The 22,292-nt window shown below is 36.3% G+C and overlaps 1 protein-coding gene across 1 annotated transcript; it reads right to left on the bottom strand.

The window, feature by feature from the left end:
- Positions 1-5,429: 5,429 nt before the first annotated feature.
- On the bottom strand, positions 5,430-17,796 carry HSPA13 (heat shock protein family A (Hsp70) member 13). The gene is made up of 5 exons (XM_028116812.2): positions 17,732-17,796; positions 15,818-16,158; positions 11,955-12,168; positions 10,048-10,215; positions 5,430-8,592 (listed from the first exon to the last, which is right to left on the bottom strand). Exons 1-5 carry the CDS (start codon positions 17,754-17,756, stop codon positions 7,925-7,927), a joined length of 1,416 nt encoding a protein of 471 aa, XP_027972613.1. The 5' UTR covers positions 17,757-17,796; the 3' UTR covers positions 5,430-7,924.
- Between the last annotated feature and the right edge of the window lie 4,496 nt (positions 17,797-22,292).

The raw sequence follows: 22,292 nt of genomic DNA, 5'->3' as shown, positions 1-22,292 counted from the left end.
AAATGCTAAGCAGGATTAAGTTGAATTCTTTTAGGGATAATGAGGATATTTATTATTGAAAGCATACCATATGCCAAGTAAATGTGCAAGGCATTGGAATCTTTTGTTACTTCAGTCTTCACTAAATATAAGAAAGGTATTATCTACCCCATTTTGTCAAAAATAAGATTTCAAGAGGATCTTGGCCAATAATATGTAGAACCCAGGTCTACATGGTGAGAAAATTGATGGTCTTTCCAGTTCCTACTAATATGTCTCATTCCTGGGAGAGCCAGTTAAAAAGAGTCTGGTGGTTAAAAATGGGGGAGAAAGATTTTAAACCAAGAGCTTTGAAAGCATAGTAAATGGAATTAAAGTTTGGGGGCAGGCTGCTTTTTCAAATATACCATTAGCTTGAACCATATGAAATAGCCATTTTTGTAGGTCAAAATGGTTTAATAATGGCAATTTCATATACTTTTAAACATAGCTTTGATATCAAACAGTATTAAGACATAATGCTATATTTTATTTTTTTAAAGATTTTTTTTTTTTTTTTTGAGAGAGAGAATGGCAGAGAGAGAGCATGAGAGCGGGGAGGGTCAGAGGGAGAAGCAGACTCCCCGCTGAGCAGGGAACCCGATGCGGGACTCGATCCCGGGACTCCAGGATCATGACCTGAGCCGAAGGCAGTCGCCTAACCAACTGAGCCACCCAGGCGCCCCATAATGCTATATTTTAATACACACAAATAATTATAACTGATCTGTACAGGCTTTTAGGAAAAATAATCAAGAAAAATAAAATAAAATACAGTAAGTTAGAAGAGTTCAGGATATTGGGACAGGGTGCCTGTGTTAAAGCCCACTCCCACCACTTTCCAATTGTGTAAACTGGGGCAAGTTAACTTACTCCTCTGGGCTTACTTGGGAGTAACAGTTTTATCTACCTCCTAAAGTTTTTGAAAATTAAATCACATAACACATAACACTTAGGACAGTGTCTGGCATGTAGAAAACATTCAATGGCATGTTAGCTATTATCTAAATATCAACAGTCACAGCTCCTTGTAATTGTAGTCTCATATTTACAAACATCATGGAACACACTGTGAAGTGAATAAAAAGGACAAAATCGAGCCAATGTTTATAAAAGTCTATTCTATATGCAGCAATTTTGGGGTAACGAGATTAAAATAAGATCTAGTCCCCAGTGGTACACAATATGGTATCATATTATTATCAGGTTATTATATTATGTCACTTGAGAAGGCAGCAGTCAGGACAGATCTAGTTCCTTCTAGTTTTCCTAATTCACCTTGCTGTCATTTTGCAAGCACGTGGGCCATCTGTAGAATACTGAAATCAAGACTTATAGCTATTCTGTAAGCTACATTTCTCTAAATGTGCTTATGGAGATGAATGGTATCTAGGTAATTCATGTGACTGCTCTGCGGCTGAATTAATAAGGTAATGGGTATGAACTGGGAAAAGGCTGACTGGCTTCTCTTGATGATTGCTGGCGAGGTAACCAGAGTTGCTCGCTTGTTATGTATAGATTGGCCACTCTGAGCACACAGTTAGTTATACAGTTGATCAAAGCTAGGAATCTTTTATCTCCTGAGCGTGGTACAAAGAACAAAATAAATATGAATAGACCTAGGAGTAAAATGTAAAAATAGGTCATAACTTGAGAAATATTTGTGGTATTTATAAAAAAAATTTGAAAAATTTGACAAATATTTGCTCCACAATGTTTAGAAAGAAAACACCACACATGCGTTGTTTTGTGTGCGCCAACGGAAGTGATATAGGTTCAATTTTTGAAGTCATGCTTCAAAAATGTAACTCATCATTAATATACTTATGAATGACCGCTGGTTTATTGCCAATATGTGTAGTAGAAAATGTCATGTGGTGATCAGAAAGCAAGGCTGACATAAATGATTTGGAATGAGTGACAGTGGAGGACAAACAGGAGCTAGGTATACATATTGATAACACTTCAGTTGCCACTGATTCCCTCTGAACACCTGCTTTTAGCTCTCTGTTCTGAGCCTTTGTGCAACAATCTCCCAGTATTACAGAACAGCCATCTGCTTTCCCTGTATTACCATACCAGTGATTCCACGAAGGTAATGGATATGTATTGATGTTGACCATGATGTATAAAGTCCTGTTGTTTCATGTATTTTGTCTGATTATTTAGTCAAATGAGTTCCTTCTTATTCCATCTTGGCCAAAAACAGAAGTCCAACAAATGACACTTTGGCCAAATGTTTAACCCTATAGTAAGGGTCGTAAGTTTAAAAGCAGAAGGAAGAAAAGAAGGAAAACAAAGAAAGAAGGGTAAACAACTAAGGGGTTTATTTTTATGTTTTTATTTTTTATTTTTTAAAGTAATTTCTATGCCTAAACCTTGAGATCAAGAGTTGCATGCTCTACCAACTGAGCCAGCCAGGACCCCTTGTGGGGTTTATTTTTCTTAAGTAGAAAGAAGTCTCAAGGTAGAGAGGACAAAGCTGGGCAGGGTGGTTCCATAACACCACCAGGCTGCTTCTATCTTTTGCTCAAACATCATCCATAGCACATCTTGGTTGGTAGTTGCAAAAACCCATTGCTTTAACCCCAGCATCATGTCTGCATTCCAAGAAAGGAATGGTGAGGAACAACACATTTAACAGCACAAACGTGTAAGCTTAAAAAAGGGGGGGGGTGGCATCTGGGTGGATCAGTCGGTTCAGCATCTGCCTTCAGCTCAGGTCATGATCCCAGGGTCCTGAAATTGAGCCCCGCATCGGGTCCCTGCTCAGCGGGAAGCCTGCTTCTCCCTCTCCCTCTGCCTGCTTGCCTGCCCGCCTACTTGTGATCTTTGTCAGATAAATAAAATCTTAAAAAAAAAAAAAAAGCCTGTGGGGTTTTTATCTACTGATTTATGCTTACATGTCAGTGGTCAGAATTGTATCACTAGCCACCCCTAGCTGCAAGGGAGGCTGGGAAACAGTTTTTAAAGCAGTGGATGTTGCTGCTCTAAACAACACAAGTAAGAATGAATAGAAAAGATACTGCAATAGCATTTAGCAGGTTCTGCCATAACTACTTTTTGCCACAAAGTCTTTTTCAAGACTTACCTCAGCAAAATAGCTTGAGTTTAGCAAACTGGGAGACAGAGAAGAGTAGCGATTACAACTACTGAGATCCAGGTTCCAATTTCCAATACTATAGAGGCCATGTTAGATGATTTAAGGTGAATGGATGATTAAGGTGAACTCTTAACAGGGGAAATGTGTGTTTATGTGATATACATACGTTTATAAAGTTACAAGATCTTTTACGTAAGCCAAATGATAGTTAATTCAATGAGGTGTAAAACAAACAGTATTTGGTTCTGCTTTAACACCCAAGTAATGTCAATTTTTTTTTTTTTACTTAATGTCCGTTAATTCATATTACAAATTAAGTAAATGCTTTACCAAGGCAAATTTATTTTCTTTCATACTTCATCAGGAGAATTTTTAATAACTTGCAGAAACTTGAGAACTACAGAATCAGGAGCTTCAGAATCTTAGCTAAAATAATAACCTATTTTATTATTTTTATTTATTTATTTGTTTTTTTAAGATTTTATTTATTTGAGAGAATGAGAGAGAGCATGAGAGGAAAGAGGGTCAGAGGGAGAAGCAGACTCCCTGCTAAGCAGGGAGCCCGATGTGGGACTCGATCCCGGGACTCCGGGATCATGACCTGAGCCGAAGGCAGTCGCTTAACCAACTGAGCCACCCAGGTGCCCCAATAATAACCTATTTTATTGTGGCATTTTCTTACAAGCCCACATAAATTGGCAAGTCACTGAACTTCTTTGCTTATTTCCTTATCTTTCTACCATAGCCATTTGTAATATTATTTTCTTTGCACTAGGTACTCACAAAAACCAATGAATTAGTCAGAAGTGTAAGGGACTAAATAGCATTATCAAAATCTGTAATTTTAATATCATCAGCTAAATAAGAAGTCTTTCATGGATACCATCCAGTAGTTTAGTAACTGAATAAAATCGGTACTATGGAGTTGTATTATGTGATGGATAAAGCAGCACAGCACTGCGTTTGAGCATGGATTGGATTTAAATCCTGACTCTGCCACTTATGAGCTGTATAATCCTAGGGAAATTTCTTGACACATCTGTGCCTTAATTTCCCTATCTGAAAATGGGGATAATAGTACCTACTCGTAAGTTTGCTAGAACAAAACTGAATTGGTTCCCACTAAAACATTTTTTAAAGATTTTTATTTATTTACTTATTTGAGAGACAGTGAGAAGGGGGTAAGGGCAGAGGGAGAGGGAGAAGCAGGCTCCCCACTGAGCAGGGAGCCCGACACAGGGTTTGATCCCAGGACCCTGAGATTATGACCTGGGCTGAAGGCAGTCACTTAACTAAGCCACCCAGGCGCCCCATTGCTAAAACACTTAGAACAGTACTGGTACATAATTAGTACTCTATTATCTATTGCTCAACAAATTAATCCAAAACTTAGTGGCTTAAAACAACAAAAATATATTGTAGTTTCCATGGGTCAGGACTCCACTTAGCTGGACTATTCTGGTTTAAGTCTCTCATGAGATTATACTTAAACTTCAACCATGGCCACATTATCTGAAGGAAGAGAGGGCTCACTTTTGAGAAGGCGCTCACAGCTGGAAGGTGGAGCTGTCCGCTGGGTTGCTTATTCACCATGTACCTCTCATCATTAGCAGGGAGTCATCAAATCTTGCCCAAAGTCAAGAGAAGATCACAAAAGGAGATGAATACCAGAAAATAGGGGTCATTGGAGGCTACGCTGTAGGCTGCCTACCCTCAATGGGGTACTGTGTTTTTGTTGGTTAAATAAACGAAATATGGGAGTGTCACTATATTTCTTCATTTGAGTCCCTCAGCAATGGTGGTTAGAAAAACTATGAAGGAATCACAGGAACTATTGGAAAGTCAAGTCTACTATCTTTATTTAAGGGCTCATCTGAAAAGACTATACTAATCAAATGAATTTCTTTAGATATATAAAATATGTATATATAGTTTTTGTCCAAAGAGTAAGACAGACTTTATTACAAAATTATGAAGTATTACTGAAATCAACCAAAGGATTACAGTAGGATTATTCACTAACTATAGATTAATTTAGGTCTTCGCTCCATTATAGTCAAAGGTCATGAATTGGTATTCAGAATTCTGGAGCTCCTGTTCATATGATACAGGAACTGTCACTTCTAAATTAGGAAAATAAGTGGAAAAGGATATAAAAGCAACCCCAGAGTCAGGATGCAGGGGAGCAGGCAATAGCTGCTGAGCTCACATGCATGAGCATCACATCAGCTGTCCCTGCTTCCCTTTTCACTTATAAACCTTAAATATGTACTCTGGCCTAGCCGTGAATGGAAGAGAAAGGACACAGTTTAAAAAACTGCAAAGTGGTATTTATTTACATTAAAATGTGAATTACCTGTCTACACACAAATTTAAGAGGCACAATCTGTTATGCACAATAACTATATAATCTTCCGTACATGTTATTATACACAGTAGCATCTGTGAAGTCAGTGGTTGGAGTGAAAACACAGTACCGAAACATTCCTGATACAGAATAAATTACTCATTCACATACTCTAACCATACAACAGTTAATATTTAAAAAGTTAATGCACTTCAAAAAACACTAGTTACATGTACAACCAGAATGTACTGTTTTATGAAAAATGTCTTAAGATTATTAGGCATAAATGATCCCTTTCGGGATCCCTTTCTCTTTTAAATAAATAAACTACATTGATTTCAAGACCATTTATATATAGGCCCCTAAAATATGACTGACAGACATTACTTCGTATTTTTAAAGGTGTAACTATACTAGAGAATATGCTAAACTATTGCCCCCAAATTCCAACACTGCCATTCTATTTTTCAGACACATTTAAATTCCAATTTTAGTATATGAGATTAGCTGCCTGTTCTGCAAATTGTTTCCACTAAAAAGTGGTAACAGATCTTCCTGAACTAGCTCATGTATTTGAAAGAGTCAAGATTTTTTTTTAAAAATGTTAAAATGCTTTAGGTTAAAGCTGATAATGTAAGTGGAGATTTTGATAGATTGAACACTTTTCTCTTAAGACCTTTGCAAAAAAGATCTTTTCCAATTCTAAAATCTATTAAAGATTCATATCAAGTCCAAGAGAACACTTGAATATTTTCATAACGCAGTGAAGGATTCATCTTTGGCATTTCTCTGTTAGTTCTAAAATAAATTATGTCAACAAACATTTTTTATTTTTCTATCTACTTACTAGACATTCTGTACACAAAACTATGTGATTGAAATTGTGTTTTAACAGCAATCTCATTGCTAACCTTTTTTTTTTAGATCTGCAAAAAATATTAACATTCAGCTTTTTATTCTCAGAAGCTGAAATGTTTCGATGTTGCTGAAATGAGTTTGCTTAGTTCTGTTTTTCAGTGATTGGAAATTCAAAATCCCTTAAATTCAACAACAGATAAAACAGACATACTTTTTACATCAACAAAAATGTTGACCAGAATGTAATCTTTGAATATTAATGTGAAGCATGCATGAAGAAAAAAAAAAAAAGTCTTTAATATGGCCATCACAGAAATATAACTGCTTGCTACATTTTCTTTCTTGGTCCCTGTAGCATTTCTAAAAGGAAACAGACAAAAACAAAACAAAACTGCTACAAATACTGATTTGTAGAAATTCTTCCACATTGCCCTCCACATTAGATTGCCACATTATTTCCAATATTCAAAATTTTTTTACTCGCAACACATACTAACCTTAAGGCTAAAAACAGTCCAAGTGTGACTACTGTAAAATGATAGTGGGGAAACAATAAGGATTTTACAACTGAGCACGTTTTCCTCATTCAAAACTAATATGGGGAAAAATCTCTGAATCAAATATGATTTGATAGTTCAAATGCAAGCTACATTCTCCAGGGCTTACTCAAAATAAACAAAGAAACAAAAGCAAAAACATAAATACTGTAGCTAATTACTGGTACTTACCAGTGTCTGCAAAGGTCTTGGGTAACAAAAAAGAGCTGGTAATGATGGCTTTATTGTGACATCAAGACGTGTAGAATGAAATTATTAATTCCCTACTGTTTTCTAACCAGGCAGAATCATGGAAATCCAAGCAGAGAATGATGCATAGCAACAGAAGGAACTGGAGTATAAATTGGTTACGTTTACTGTCTGGTATTGAAACATCTGAATAAATCTACAGCTATTTTAGAAAGAAAATAAGTTAATACAATAAATAATTTTAAAAATCTGGAGAATGCAGATTATGTAAATAGGACACATAACTGAATTTGTGAAAGTCAATTTATTATATGGCAGTTACTGAACATTATATATATATATATATATATATATGCAGCTTATATTACTAATACTGCTATCTCCCAGCCAACGTAAAAACCTGACACCAACACTGTCCTTCAAGTATAGTTCGAACTAATAGTTACATGTGATAACCAAGCAAATCAATTACCAGCTCCTGCTAATACAATTTAGTAAGAACTGGGAATCGTAATATTGATACTAGGCAATGTTTACAGAATGTAATTTTAAGTGCATATCGTTATCTACTTCCAGATCCCAGGAAACAAAACCACCCATGCTCCTGTAAGTTTTACTTCAATTCTATCATCTTAAAAGTATTTGTTGGAGTGAGATCTCTCCGAAATCAAAGAGGATCAATCCGGTCACATTTAATCCTAAAACAAAATGTTATGTAAAATTCTGTGTATCTAAATGTTAGCTTTCAGGTAAATTTGTGAGATGTTTTAAAGATTTTTCTTTATTGGAGGAGGTGGTCTGATAAGGAGGAAGAGCTCATCAGACAATCACAAATAATCATCCCTCCATAATTCAGTTGAAGTTGGTCTTTTGTAAATGCTTATTGGGAATTTCTAAAGCACTGACTTGGAGAGGCCAGGAGCCTCCATCAATCCCTGCTTGGATGGCTACTCCTGTCACCACTGCCAGGTCAGGGTCTACAGAAGTGTTGGGATCCTTTCCAAAGAACTCTTGAATGACTTGGCGGATTCGAGGAATACGAGTAGAACCCCCAACCAAAACCACCTCATCAATCTCAGTCTTTTCCAGGTGGCCTTCCTTTAAGACTTGCTGAATAGGTACAAGTATTTTCTGGAAGAGATCTTCATTAAGGGTGTCAAAGAGCTTCCGTGATATTTCTGTTTCAAATAACACCTGACTTTCTCCGCTTTTCTTTTCAGAAAGGCCAGCTCCCAACACACTGTTCACATGGTGGCCATCAGTGGGAGAACGTCTGTCCTTTGGCAGTTCAGCATCACTACTCTGAGGCTCCTTCTTGTCCTTCTCCTCCACTGTCAGTAATACTGACAACTGAGCCGACTGATGAAGAGTCAGATTTAATTTGACCATTTCCACAGCTTGTCTTAATCTGTGAATTTCCTCTTTCCGAGAGGGTAGAAAGCCATATGTTTGATATATCTGTTTATATAAATACTGAAGCAGTCTTTGATTGAAGTCCTGTCCTCCGAGTTTATTGTTTCCTAAGTTAAAAATAAAAAGGCGTATGTTACATTTATGTATTTGTAGGCATATATGCATATACATGTGTAGTATGTATGAAAATGATATAATGAATAAATCTCTTGCTTAATGTACTTAACTATTTAGATTTTATTCATACAAAGACTGATTAAAAATAACTGGATTAAAGTAATTTTAACTCAAATGTGTATGATTAAAAAACAATGCATATCTGGTTAAAATTTTTAAATAAAAAAGGAAATATCTCTTAATGATATCCCTAAATAATTTTTCAGAAGATAAAGGTTGACAAGAGATTAGCTTTTAATAGCAATTTAAAAGCACTGAATATCATTACTCTCAAGAGAAGAAAGTCTTTAGAATTAAAAAGTACCAGTAGGCATTTTATCTTTTTTTTTTTTAAATCGTTTTGTTTGCTAGATTAAGAGCGAAAATTTAAAAAAAAAAAAAGGAGAGAGATTTAAAAGGAAAAGATTAATGTTAATATAAATCCCTGGCACTGAATTTGGTTTTAAAGAGTCCAGTTAGGAAAAAGAAAAATGCAGAAGTTAGACAACCTATAACTTACAGCTTCACTTTTTAAACAGGCTCCATTCTTTAAAACAAAATACTTAAAAAAAAAAAGATTTAGAATACAAAAACCTATAATTTCCTAGAGAATACTATTATTAGATTTTCTAAGCATATCTATTTTGTAAAACATGTTAGCAAATGAAATAAACTGATCACTCTTCATTTTAAAGGATTTTTCTTGCTCTCGTTTCCTTCACCAAAGCCATGAAGTCCTACCGACTCAGTGAGCTACAACTGGCAGTGATACATTCATTTGCCTCGGTCATTTTTTTTTAGATTTCAGTTTTTGTTATTATATATATAAGTGGTGGTTATAAAATTACATATACAGACTACCAAAATGAAGTCAAAGTATACTGAAAAAAATTTTATTTTTATTTTATTTCTTTTGATTTGAGAGAGAGAGAGAGAGAGCACGTGCGCAAGTCAAGGGGAAGAGCAGAGGGGGAAATAATCTCAAGCAGAACTGCACCAAGTGCGGAGCCCCACGCTGGGCTCGCTCTCACAACCTGAGATCATGACCTGGGCTGAAACCAAGAGTTGGACGCTTATCCGACTGAACCACCCAGGCATCCCCTGAAAAAAATTTAAAAATAAATACTTAACACATTAGGTGTGATAATAAGGAAAGCATTATCTGAACCTCTTTATTTTTTTTTTAAGATTTTATTTATTTATTAGAGAGACAGAGAATGAGAGATAGAGAGCACGAGAGGGAAGAGTGTCAGAGGTAGGAGCAGATTCCCCGCTGAGCAGGGAGCCTGACGCGGGACTCGATCCCGGGACTCCATGATCATGACCTGAGCTGAAGGCAGTCGCCTAACCAACTGAGCCACCCAGGCGCCCCTGAACCTCTTTTAGTCTCTCTGTATTTTTCTTACCAGACATTGCTCGGGTTAGAAACATTCCTCCTTGTTTATTTAGCAGTGACACATCTAGAGTTCCTCCGCCCAAATCTATCACCAAGACATGAAAGACATCAGCCTTGTGGAGGCCATAAGCCATAGCTGCCGCTGTGGGTTCATTTATTACCCTCAAGATCTTCAGTCCTGTAAGATTGGTTGGAAGGAAGAACAATGCATCAGAGGACACCATTCTCAAAATTCCTTCCCCCTCAATGTCATACCATGTTAGTGTGTTTTATGCGACACGAACTCCACTGAGTAACAAAGACAGTAGTCACAAACCCATCAAAAATAATGAAATGGGAAGGATAAATATCGGTTGTTCTAAATGAAATCATTAAAATCATTCTAAAAAATTATTAATATACGAAAAGCCCAGATTCAGTGGAGTACATCATTCTACTCTGTATTATTTAATATTTAATTTTAAAAAATCCTAGCCCCTTTTAATTTTCATTATTTTACTTGGGAATATAAGAGCAATAAAACTTTAATCATTATGTGCTATAATAAATTGCTGTGGAAACGAAATAAGCTTACTATGCTCTTCTTTTTAAAGTGACTTTGAAAAAAAGCAGATAAGTAAACAGATGAGATTACTTAAAAAATCTAGATGAAATGTTCTAATAGGTAAAATGCCTCTTAAAAAAGTACGTAAAATTTAAGACCCTCAAATGTAAATCTGAAATATACAGCAAATCTCATCTTGAAAGTAATGCTGAACAGTGAAAGTTCAGGCAAAAGATCAGATTTCCTTGCGCAAACTTCCTGCTTTAACCTGTCATAGGTCATGAGTGGTTTGGAAAGTAATACAGCATTTACATATCAGGAGCCATAAAAAATTATTCAAATTCTGAAGAATTTATTTAAATTCATACCCTTTCCCTTAGCACTCTGACTTCATCACTCACTCTGCTCTGGTCACACTGACCAACATACCATCTTCAGATGTACCAGCAAATTCCCATTTTATGGCGGCTACACTGACCATTCTCTCTCCTGCAATATTCTTACCCTATGTATCAGCCTGGCTAACAAACGTGCTTCCTTCAAATCTCCTTAAACGTCACTTTCTCAATGAGGCCTACCTGACCACTCTAAAACTTACAAGTTCCCCCCACCTCCTGATCACCACCAGCAATCCTGTTCCTGTTCTACTCTTTTTCCTTCCATTGCATGTTACTTTCTGATATATAGTATATCAGGGTTTTCAACCAGGAACAATTTTGCCCCTCTGGGAGCATCTGGCAACATCTGAAGACAGAAGATTATCACTACCTGGAGAGGAGAGGGCCGCTAGCACCTCATGAGTAGAAGCTGGGGTGCTGCTAACTATCCTACAATGCACAGGACAGTTCCCCATTAACACAGAATTATCTAGCCCAAAATATCAAATGATGCTGAGACAGGGAAACCCCACAATATACTTATCTTTAATACAGATTTTGTTTCCCTCCAGTAGAATATAAGTTCCATGAGAAGAGAGATTTATCTGTTTTGTTTATCAAGGCACTCAATATTTATGGAATGGTTTTAAATGAGTTCTCTTCCACCTCAGATTTTAAAAAAATACTATATTCATCATAACATTAAAGAAAGTTTATAGAAAAAAATTCCTCATTGCTAACATGCACCCATGTTCTCAGCCTTTATTATATGCCTACCTAACTGGCTGTTTTCATACTATGTTGCATTTTACATTGTGCTATAAAATTTTCTTAATTTCTATTTCTAAACCTATATCAAAATCCATCTAATTTACCCACTTTGGGTTTATTTATGTGCCTCGTTAGGTGGTTTGCAAAGTGATACACCCTACTACAGAAGATTTTCAACCTAAGAACATTTTGAGAAAAATATAACTCAAGCAAGGGTGATATTACCTGCAAGGTTCGCAGCTTCAATTGTTGAATTTCTCTGTTTTAGATCGAATTCTGCTGGTACAGAAATAACAGCATTGGCAACTGGCATTCCAAGATACTCCTCTGCCATTTCCTTTAACTTCAACAGTAGTCTAGAGCCAACATATTCTGGGGAAACGGTGATGGTCTCATTACTTGTCACAGAAAACTCAACCATTCCATTTTTGTTTAAAACCTGGGAATAGGATTTGCCAAAAAAGAAAAAAAGAGAAAGAAATGTAAAATCATACATATACACATACACATATATACTTAAATACATACATACATACACACTGGACTTATTCAATAAAAAACTTAACTTTATAAGGTCATACAATTTATTTGTAATCTATCATTTACTAAGATTAGAGGTTATTAAAAGCTATACTTTAAAATCTATAAAGTAAATCTACAATAACAGCAGAATAATAAAATCCATCACCACGCATATAAATGGAATACAGAAGATTCTCAATATATATCTGTTAAATGAATGAAAGAAAAAAAGATGAAATATAAGGAATAAAAGTTGCTGGATCATGTATTTGACTTAGGATCTTCTTTTTTTTTTTAGTTAACTTGTTTCCAAAAATAATAGATACCTGAAAAAGTGTTCTGGCACATATTAACAAGAATAATTTTAGTACTTCATTATGTTCTTACCCAAGAATCAAATATCACTTATATTCTTATTTCCATGAAAACATGTATTAAGTCATTATCCCTGCTAATGTGGTTATACATTTAAAAAACTAGATTAATTCTAAATTATGCTATCCTACTTTCACCAACAGACTAAATTCATATCAAGAGTAAAGAGAATTAAGTCTTCTAAGAAATTGTAAGAATTTTACCCTGGTCATTCTAGACTACATAATTAGATTTCAATGAAGAAAACTTGACCCATCTACAAACCTATCTGGGAAAAACAAAAATAAGCTACAGATACTATTAAAATGAGGTTCAAAAACACTATACTGTCAGTTCCCACATGAAACAGAAACAACAACAAAAAATCACAACACTTAGAAACTTAACAGCAAGAAAACTCAAACTAACTCTTGGTTGGAAAATAGTACAGGGGTTCCTCAAAAAACTGAAAATGGAACTACAATCTGATGCAGCAGCTCCACTTCTGGGAATATACCCTTATGCAGAAGAGCTACCTGCACCCCATGGTCACAGCAGCATTATTTACCATGGCCAAGCCATGAATACAACCGAAGTTTCTATCAACAGATAAATGGATAAAGTTGTGATATACATACACAATGGAATGTTATTCAGCCATAAAAAAGAAGAAATTCCTGCTGCTGGTGACATGGATGGACCCTGCAGGTATTACGCTAAGCGCAGTTAAGTCAGACAGGGAAAGACAAATGCTGTATGATCTCTCACATGTAGAACCTAAAACAACAACCAAACTCAGAGATAAAGAGATTAGATAGGTTACCACAGGCAGGGAATGGGGGGAGAGTAGGGGAAATGGATGAAGGTGGTCAAAAGGTACAAATTTCGAGTTATAAGAGAAATAAGTACGGGGAATGTAATGTCAACATGATGACTATAGTTAATACTGCTATATGGTATATTTGAAGGTTGCTGAGAGAGTAAATTCCAAGAGCTCTCACCACAAGGAAAAAAATTTTTTTCTTTTTTTGTATCTATATGAGACGATGGATGTTAACTTATTGTGCTAATCATCTCACAATATATTTAAGTCAAATCATTATGCTGTACATCATAAATTTATACAGGGCCGTATGTTGATTATATCCCAATAAAACTTGGGAAAAAAATAATTCCTGAATCAGTAAGTAATGTACTCAAATTCTTAATTTTGAGGAAATGTACAGCTCTATATAATTTAATCATTACTTAAGAAAGACTTATAAATTGATAAAGGATCCTAAGAAAAAAGCTAAAAAAAGAACAAAGAAATAAACCTAAGAAATGCATGGGACAAACTTATTTTCTCCTTTGAAAATGTATAAAATATTTAAGAATTTTATTCAATAAGCAGCACTGATATAGCTATCAGTTTTAAAAGCTATTCACTTAGGGCACCTGGGTGGCTCAGATGGTTAAGCATCTGCCTTCAGCTCAGGTCATGATCCCAGGGTCCTGGGATCGAGTCCCGCATCGGGCTCCCGGCTCCTTGGGAGTCGTCTTCTCCCTCTGCCTCTCTTTCTCTCTGTCTCTCATGAATAAATAAATAAAACCTTAATAAATAAATAAATAAATAAAAGCTATTCACGTAGAATTCCACTTCACAATTTACATGAAAAACCCTCTATGGAAAAAACACTTAAATATTTAAAAGATATGGGTGGGGGGATGGGTGAAATGGGTGATAGGGATTAAAGAGTACACTCATCATGATGAAAAAAATGTTTTAGACAAAAAATAAAATACTGAAAAGAAAAAAACTGGCAAAACACAAACCTACATATAGTCATGTAAAAGCATTAGCAATAGAAGTGGATAGGATGGGAAAGGCTATTGTAAGCATGATAAGAGTCTATAACCATTTTTTAAAAAATTTTGAGACGATTTTGCCACATAAAAATTTAACATTCTTGACAGCTCAAAAGCAAAATTATATATCATCAGTTAAAAAAAAGAACATAAAAAAACACTGTAAACATATCACAAAGTATTTTATAAAGGAAAAGAACCCCCCCAAAAATAGGACAAAGGACAAGAAATGAATCACTAAAGAAAATAAAAATGCCAATAAACAAATTTTAAAAAAATCTGACCTCAATAAAAATCAAAGGAATGCAAATTAATACAAAAATACCGTTTTTCACTTACATATTGGCAAAGATTAAAAAATAGTAACTGGGGCGGGGGGGGTACCTGGGTGCTCAGTTGGTTGAGCATCTCACAGTTTCAGCTCAATCATGATCTCAGGGCTCTGAGACTGAGTATCGTGGCAGGCTCCATGCTCAGCACAGAGTCTGCTTGAAGATTCTCTCCCTCTGCCTCTACTCCCACTTACACTTACTCTGTCTGTCTCTCCCTAAAATAAATAAATCTTAAAAACAAACAGTAACTAGGGAAGGTATAGGTCCTCTAAAAAAAAGTAAAGAGTACACAACCGTTTCAGTGTACAATTTGCCAATATAAATCAAAGTACTTAAAGAACTCAAGTTCTTCTACTTCTAGAATTCAAGCTAAGGAAATCATCAAGAAGTACACAAAGATATATGTACAAGAATATTCACTGAACCCGCAACATAAGTGGAAAACCAGGGGAAAAAATGTGCCCTTACTGAGATTGGACAATTAAATATTGGAATAGCCATTCTAAGGAACCATGTCACATTGCTTAGTTTCAAACAAGTCATAAAATAGCATGCCTACTGTGATCTCTTTTTAAGTATATAAATATGTATATCCTACCACACAGAGCATCTATCCATCTATCTATCCATCCATCCATCCATCTACCCATCCATCCATCCATCCATCCATAGTACATGGGGCATCATTAGCCTTCTTGCTACAATGAAACAGCTAACCAGGCCGGCAGGCATCCATCCATCCATCCATAGTTCATGGGGCTTCATTAGCTTTCTTGCTACAGTGAAACAAAGAGCTAAGCAGATATTCTGAGGATTGCAAAGCAAGAACAGAGTAAGGCTCCAAGTCCATGATAGAGCTGTGGAGCCAATGAATTAAGTCATCCTGGAAATGCTGTAGGACTGCTTGTCATAATGTAGCTTCCATGCAGAGTAAGTAAGTTGAAACAGAATGTTTTATAGCTTGAAGCCAAAGCATTAATTGAAACAGTATGCTTAACTAAAATTAAGACAGATTATAGTTTAATCACTTACCTTAAATGGGTATCTGCCAACTTCAGCCTCCAGCTCTTCTGGGGTAAAAATCTTGCCTATGAATCTCTTGGCATCATATATTGTGTTCTGAGGATTTGAATCGGCCAGCTCTAAGCTTTCATAACCCACATATACATCGTTGTCAGTAAAGGACACCATGCTGGGTATACTGATATGCCCATTTTCATCTGGAATGACCTTTACTTTTCCTGTGCCAGGAAAAAACACCCCAACAGAACAATAGGTGGTACCAAGGTCAATGCCAATCACTTTAGGAGTAGGCAATGGTAAGTACTGTTGTGCCAAATAGCCAGCCAACAGGAGAGTCAAAACAGCTGATCCTGAAATATAGGCAAATGAAAATACATGTTTTATTAAACTAGTACAATAGCAAAGTCCTTTTAATAACACTCTTTGAGAAAAGACTAATACACTCTCAAAATATTTTCTTTTATAGTACTAAAGACAACACTCCTCTCAGACATCAAGTTTTTCATACGGCAAAACGACTGTAATACAGCTAAAATGAACGAACAACAAAACCAAAAAACCCCTGTAGTTGTATGTCTGTGTACTACACCTATGGGTGAAGAAAAAGTAAAAACATATAATTAATTGTGCTAATACTCACAGGAAAAGCCATTCATCTCTAGCAAAAGCTAGATAAATATAGATATAATTCAATTTCTTGATCAATTAATATTTAGATATTATAGCTTTATAAACAGCTTTAGTCATCATTTAAAAGAAACTCCATTATTAAATTTCCACAGCAAAAACTCTGTTATTGGGGGACTAAAACTTTTTATCCCCTCATCTCCTTTTTCCTTTCAAAAGGATGAACTGGATAAATTGGTAAACTGATTTTGAAAGTAGTTTAAATATGAAACTGCCACTTTACAACAGAACACAGTTAACTTTTTCTGTATGTAAATACAAATTAAGAAAATACTTCTTGCAGAAGTTAACATTTAGGGACGGAGAACCATAAATGTGTAACCCTAAATACAACATAAAGCTCCTTGAAAGCAGGTTTTGTTCACTTTTGTATCCCTTGCACTAGAATGGCTCCTAGCAAACAGCAGATGCTCAACAAATATTGATTTAAAAAAATCACACACACACACACACACACACACACACACACACACAAATATGAACAAACTCCATGCAGATTGTAAAGATAAAGGATGAAGAAAGAGGCCACTTCGAATTTACAATTAATATGTTATTTGGTTTCAGATTATGTCCATACGTGTTACATATGACCCAAAACGTCAATTTGTAGGAGTCTGTTTTACTAATTGTGAGCTCATCCTCATCAACACATAACTCAAAAAAAAAAAAAAATGAAATCAAGTGCCAACCCCACTTTCCTCTTGCTCCTACGTGGAAAACTTCAGAAACATTTCATTATTTTCTCGTTCGGGGAGGGTTAATTACTAACTCAGACTGGTGGAAAGTGCATCAGACTATACATCCAAGAGGCGGGGCTCTCTCAAACTGCAGCATCCCATGAGTCTTACAGCTCAGGCCGCCGGTACTGCTCCTCCCCCTTCCTCCACAAAAGGGTCTTGGAGATACATGTTCTTGCAGCCTCTCAAAGGCCCCAATTCAACCAACGATTCAAAATCGACGTTGTTTTGAAAAGAACCCTTCCCGAAGCCCGATGTCCCTGGGATGTACGCAGAAGGTCGCCGCCGGCCCTACATGGCCTACTCTGGCCCAGGCCATTTCTGGACGGACCCTCAATCCGGCGCCCCGAAAAACCAAAAACCGCCTCTAAGTCACCTTTCCCGAGTCCTTCCCACTGCACCAATTGGATTCGGGAGGTGACAACCACCCCCACCCATTCCGGCCTCCCCAAACTGCTCCGGTGCCCACAACAGCCATAGAGAAGTCCTGGTCACTGACCTAAGATCGTCATCTCTCCAGCCATCACAGTCCCGCCGAAGAGGCTTGGGATGACTGTACCAGACGTGAGGGGCCGCCCCCACGCCGCCTCCCAGCCCCGAGGCTTACTGGGTAATGTAGTTCTCTTGCTCCAACGCAGCTGGAGAAACTACAGCTCTGACCAGAGAAGGGACTTCATTTACCATCAGCTCGCGGGGCTGAGAGCCTCCATTCAACCGCTGCCAGTGACGTCTGAGCCGCCCTCCCACGCCCAGCTTACGGAGCCAATTAGGCTGAGGTGGAGGAGACCCAAGAAGAGAGACTGGAGTTTATAATCAAACCTGAAGCGCCTGGAGCCAAGTTGAGGTAAAAACACACTATCTCTTTAGCGCCGCCCCACCGCTTTGCATTCTGGGAAGTGTAGTTCGGGCCTGCCCCCATTCGCGGTAGGGAGAGCGAGGAACCTTACGTTATTGCTTTTTTTAGCCGTGTTCCTTTCCCAGGCCTAGGTTCAAGCCTTTGTCTTTCGTTCTTCCTACCTTTTAAAGAATGATCCTTTGCCTAGGATCTAGATTCTGGTTGGGGTTCCTCTAAACACCTGTCGTAATTGGCAGGAATTGCTTTCATGGACAAGTCTAGCATGCAATGGCCATTTAGGACACTTGTGAAGTGTTTTTCAGATTCGAGTCTATAAGAGACCCTTTTTTTTTTTTTCTTCTTGGTTACTGGTAGTACTTAATGGCTCTTTCTGAAAGTGTTTTGTCTGTCATTGCTGTTAAAGTTCCCCAGAACTATAACCCTGGAGAATTGAAATATTTTTCCTCACCTTAGATGTAAATCAAACAATCTGTGTTGACAACCGGTCAACCTGCTGGGGGTATATACTACTGGCTTTTTGCCGAAAAAATGTATATGAAAATATTGATGGTTATTGAGGTTGAAGTATAGTTAATGGGGATTCATTATAATCTCTCCACTTTTGTACATTTAAAAAAATCTTTCATAATGTAATCTATAAAAAGTGTGTGTATGTCTATAGTGAGTACTGTTCAGTATAATTTCCTTATGAAGAACATATAATTCAAACACTCAATTCATGAATATTATTAGGTATAGATCATACTAACCAACATTTATTGACCGTAGCAGTAGCCCCTGGTAACAACCGGAAGGAGAGACAGAAGGTAAACACATACATGTAGTTTATTATGGTATATACTGTGAAAATAAAGGAAATCTCATCATTTTTTAAAATGGAGCAGGAGAAGCCTTGAAGGGGGAGCTCTCTAGGACTACCACGGGTTATCAATTCCAGACCCCAGGAGGAAAAGCCATACCTTGCATCCTCAGCAGAGGGAAGCTTAATTTACTGCCCCAGGAGGAGGTAACTTTTCTCCTTGCCCAGCAATAGCAATAGTCAATGAGAAGTTCAAACTCTTCAGGGGCGCCTGGGTGGCTCAGTCAGTTGAGCATCTGCCCTCAGCTCAGGTCATGATCCTGGTGTCCTGGGATCCGGCCCCCGCCCGCCTCGGGCTCCCTGCTGTGTAGTGGGGAGTCTGCCTTTCCCTCTGCCTTTGCCTCTCCCTCTGCTTCTGCCTCTCTACCTCTCCCGCCCCCCCTCCTGGGTTTGATAGCTCTCACGCTCTCTCTCTCAAATAAATAAAATCATTAACAATTTTTTTAAAAAGTTCAAACTCTCACTCTACTCCAATGGACTTTTGTTCAGGGAAGTCCTTCACAATTTTGTCCTGTCCTCCATAGAAACAAGCCCCTCTCATTTGGTTCTCCAGACTTGCCTATGTTTCACTATAGTTTGCTTGTCCTGAATCACAGTTCCTCTGCTATTCCCACATAAACACATTTTGCTAGTAAAATAACTGGCTAATTTTAGGATTAACAAAACCATAATTGTGTATGGATAGAGGGCAGAAACAGAATTGAATAAACACTGTAATTTAATCTTGAAGTCAAGAAGACTTAGTGAAAGAATATGTGTAAGAAGTAGAAGAGTGAAAGGGAGCCGGGAGATGGGTTAATAGGAAAATATGAAGCAATTGGCTAAAGGTGTTCCAAAAAGAGGGAACTGAATTACCAAGAGCATAGAAGCAGAAGATAATCTCATAGATTAGAAGTGCTAGATCATAAAGTATGAGGTGAAAATCTGAGAGGTAGGGCTAGACATAAACCAAATCGGGAGGACTAGTTATTTGTGGCAGGCACTGGTTTTAGCAGGGAGTTATTTAGAATGGAGAATTTGAGACATAGGAGCTTAAATAGATAATTCAAGTTTATGAAGGCAACTTTCTGAAGGACTAAAAAATGATAAAACATATAAAAGAAGAAGCTATAGAGAAGAATAAGTGGAAAAAAATTAAAATGTGTACTTTTTTTCAGTTTTCCATAGGGAGGTGTCAGTATATATAATTTAAAGTAAAATTTAAAAATCCATATAGCAAAATATATGAACAAAGGAAGCAATAAGTCAAAAAATATATCAGATGACAGATTTAGGCTCAATTTTTATTATATGCATAAATATAAACGGGATAGACTAAAAATTGCCAGATTGCCTTTTTTTAATATACAGTTGTAACTATTTATTAGAGACTTTTAAAAAGATAACTAAATGAAGTTGGTAGCTGGAAAATATCTTAGAGGGCATCTGGACCCACCCCCTTATTTATAGAGAGAAAAACAGAGGCCAAGAGAAGTCAAGAAAATTATGATCTCAATTAGTGTTCATTCTCTTAATAAATTATACTTCACCTTCAACTTAGTGATTAGAGGTAATCTTTAACAATAGTAGCTGGAGTGAAAAATTATCTAATTATATATCCCAATATTTTGCATTATTATTTCAGAAATGTGCTCTGTTAGGAAAATCATTGCCAAATAACAAAAATCTTACAATATACCAGTCTAATTCAGGGGACAAATTATCCTTGTTGTTGTTTAATTCACACTTATTTCTCTTCTCTCATCTATATAAGAAAAGTTCATTGAATGGAGAATTGATCCAGTTCTCTGCACATTCATTAGAAGAATAAGTGTATTGAAATTACAATTTAGTTTGAGTTACATTGTTAGATTCTATGGAACACTGGAATATTTAAGCATAAAAAATTACTTCTATGTTAAAATTATGCCATAACAGGACAAATCTCATTTATTGAACCAGAGTATTTATACATTTTTCCCCCTTGTGCTAGACTGTTATGGTTCCATATATTTCTGTTTTCTGGGCATTGAAAATTTATTGCATGAAGATTTTTCATGTAAACGTATTAGGAAATAAATCTGATTTGTAACCAAGAAGCTGGTACCAGTGTTGTTGTTTTTTCAAAGAACCTTATCATACCTCCGAACTTTTGAAGGATGAGTATGTTTGCCCTTTATTTTAAAAATAGCTTATATTCTGGTTATTGTCTGTAAGTTTCAAATTAATTTAAGTGGATATGTATCCTACATATGTTTACAATAAGAAACAGATTGTTTTTAAAAAATCTATTTCCGATTAAAGCAAAACATAACAAAAACTTAAAGGCATATGAACGTATGAATACTTCCTACATGATCAAAAATATGTTCCAAACAACGAACCAACACCAAACTTAGAATTATTACCAGTAAAATTGAGACCGAGATAAGAATACTCATTTACAACTATTATATAACATTGCTTTGGAATTAACAGCCTGTGCAAGAAAATACAATAGAAAGTATAAATTCAGGGGAAAATAAAAAGGCAAATTTATCATCATTTTCTAATTATATGATTATTGTCTTAGTTCAGGCTACTATAGCAAAATAACACAAGCTGGGTAGCTCATAAACAACAGAAATGTATTTCTCATAGTTCTGAAGCCTGAGAAATCCAAGGTCAAGACACTGGCAGATTAGGTGTCTGGTGAAAGCCTGTTTCCTGATTCATAGACTGCTGTCTTCTCTGTGTCTTCACAGGGTGGAAGGGACACGGAAACTCTCTAGGGTCTTTTTCATAAGGGTATTAATCCCACTCATGAGGATTCTACCCTCATGATCTAATCACCTCTCAAAGGTCTCACCTTCTAATACTATTATATTGAGGATTGGGGTTCAACATAGATTTGGGGGGTGGGGAGGAGTGGAGACACAGTCTGTAGCAATTATATAAATTAAAACACACACTAAAAATGTCTGAGAAGGAATAAGAATTGAATAGAGGGCTCCTTTAATAATATTGTATAAGAATAACTTTTCTATATGCAAACAACATCCAGTTAGAAAAAAATATGGCAGGAAAGATTACATTTACAGTAGCAAACAAAATCCTTAGAAGTACATTTAAAAATAAAAGAAGAAAGCTTTAAATCTCTCCTAAAAATCAATCAATCAATCAATCAATCTCTCCTAAGACTAGAACAAAATATTGAAGTAAATAAAAAGACAACACCTTTTTGGACAGGAAAACTCAAGAAATTTATTATGGAAAATTTTAAACATACATAAGGCAGAGATGGTTAGTGACCATGCCCCTCATCCAGATTCAATAATTATCAATTGGTAACTAATCATGTTTTTTTTTTTAACAAAAATACAAGAG

Source organism: Eumetopias jubatus, unplaced genomic scaffold, assembly GCF_037043125.1.
Source record: "Eumetopias jubatus isolate StellerSeaLion01/CBP00866 unplaced genomic scaffold, mEumJub1_p1.0 scaffold_1, whole genome shotgun sequence".
Taxonomy (NCBI): domain Eukaryota; kingdom Metazoa; phylum Chordata; class Mammalia; order Carnivora; family Otariidae; genus Eumetopias; species Eumetopias jubatus.
This window is presented reverse-complemented; position numbering and strand designations above follow the sequence as displayed.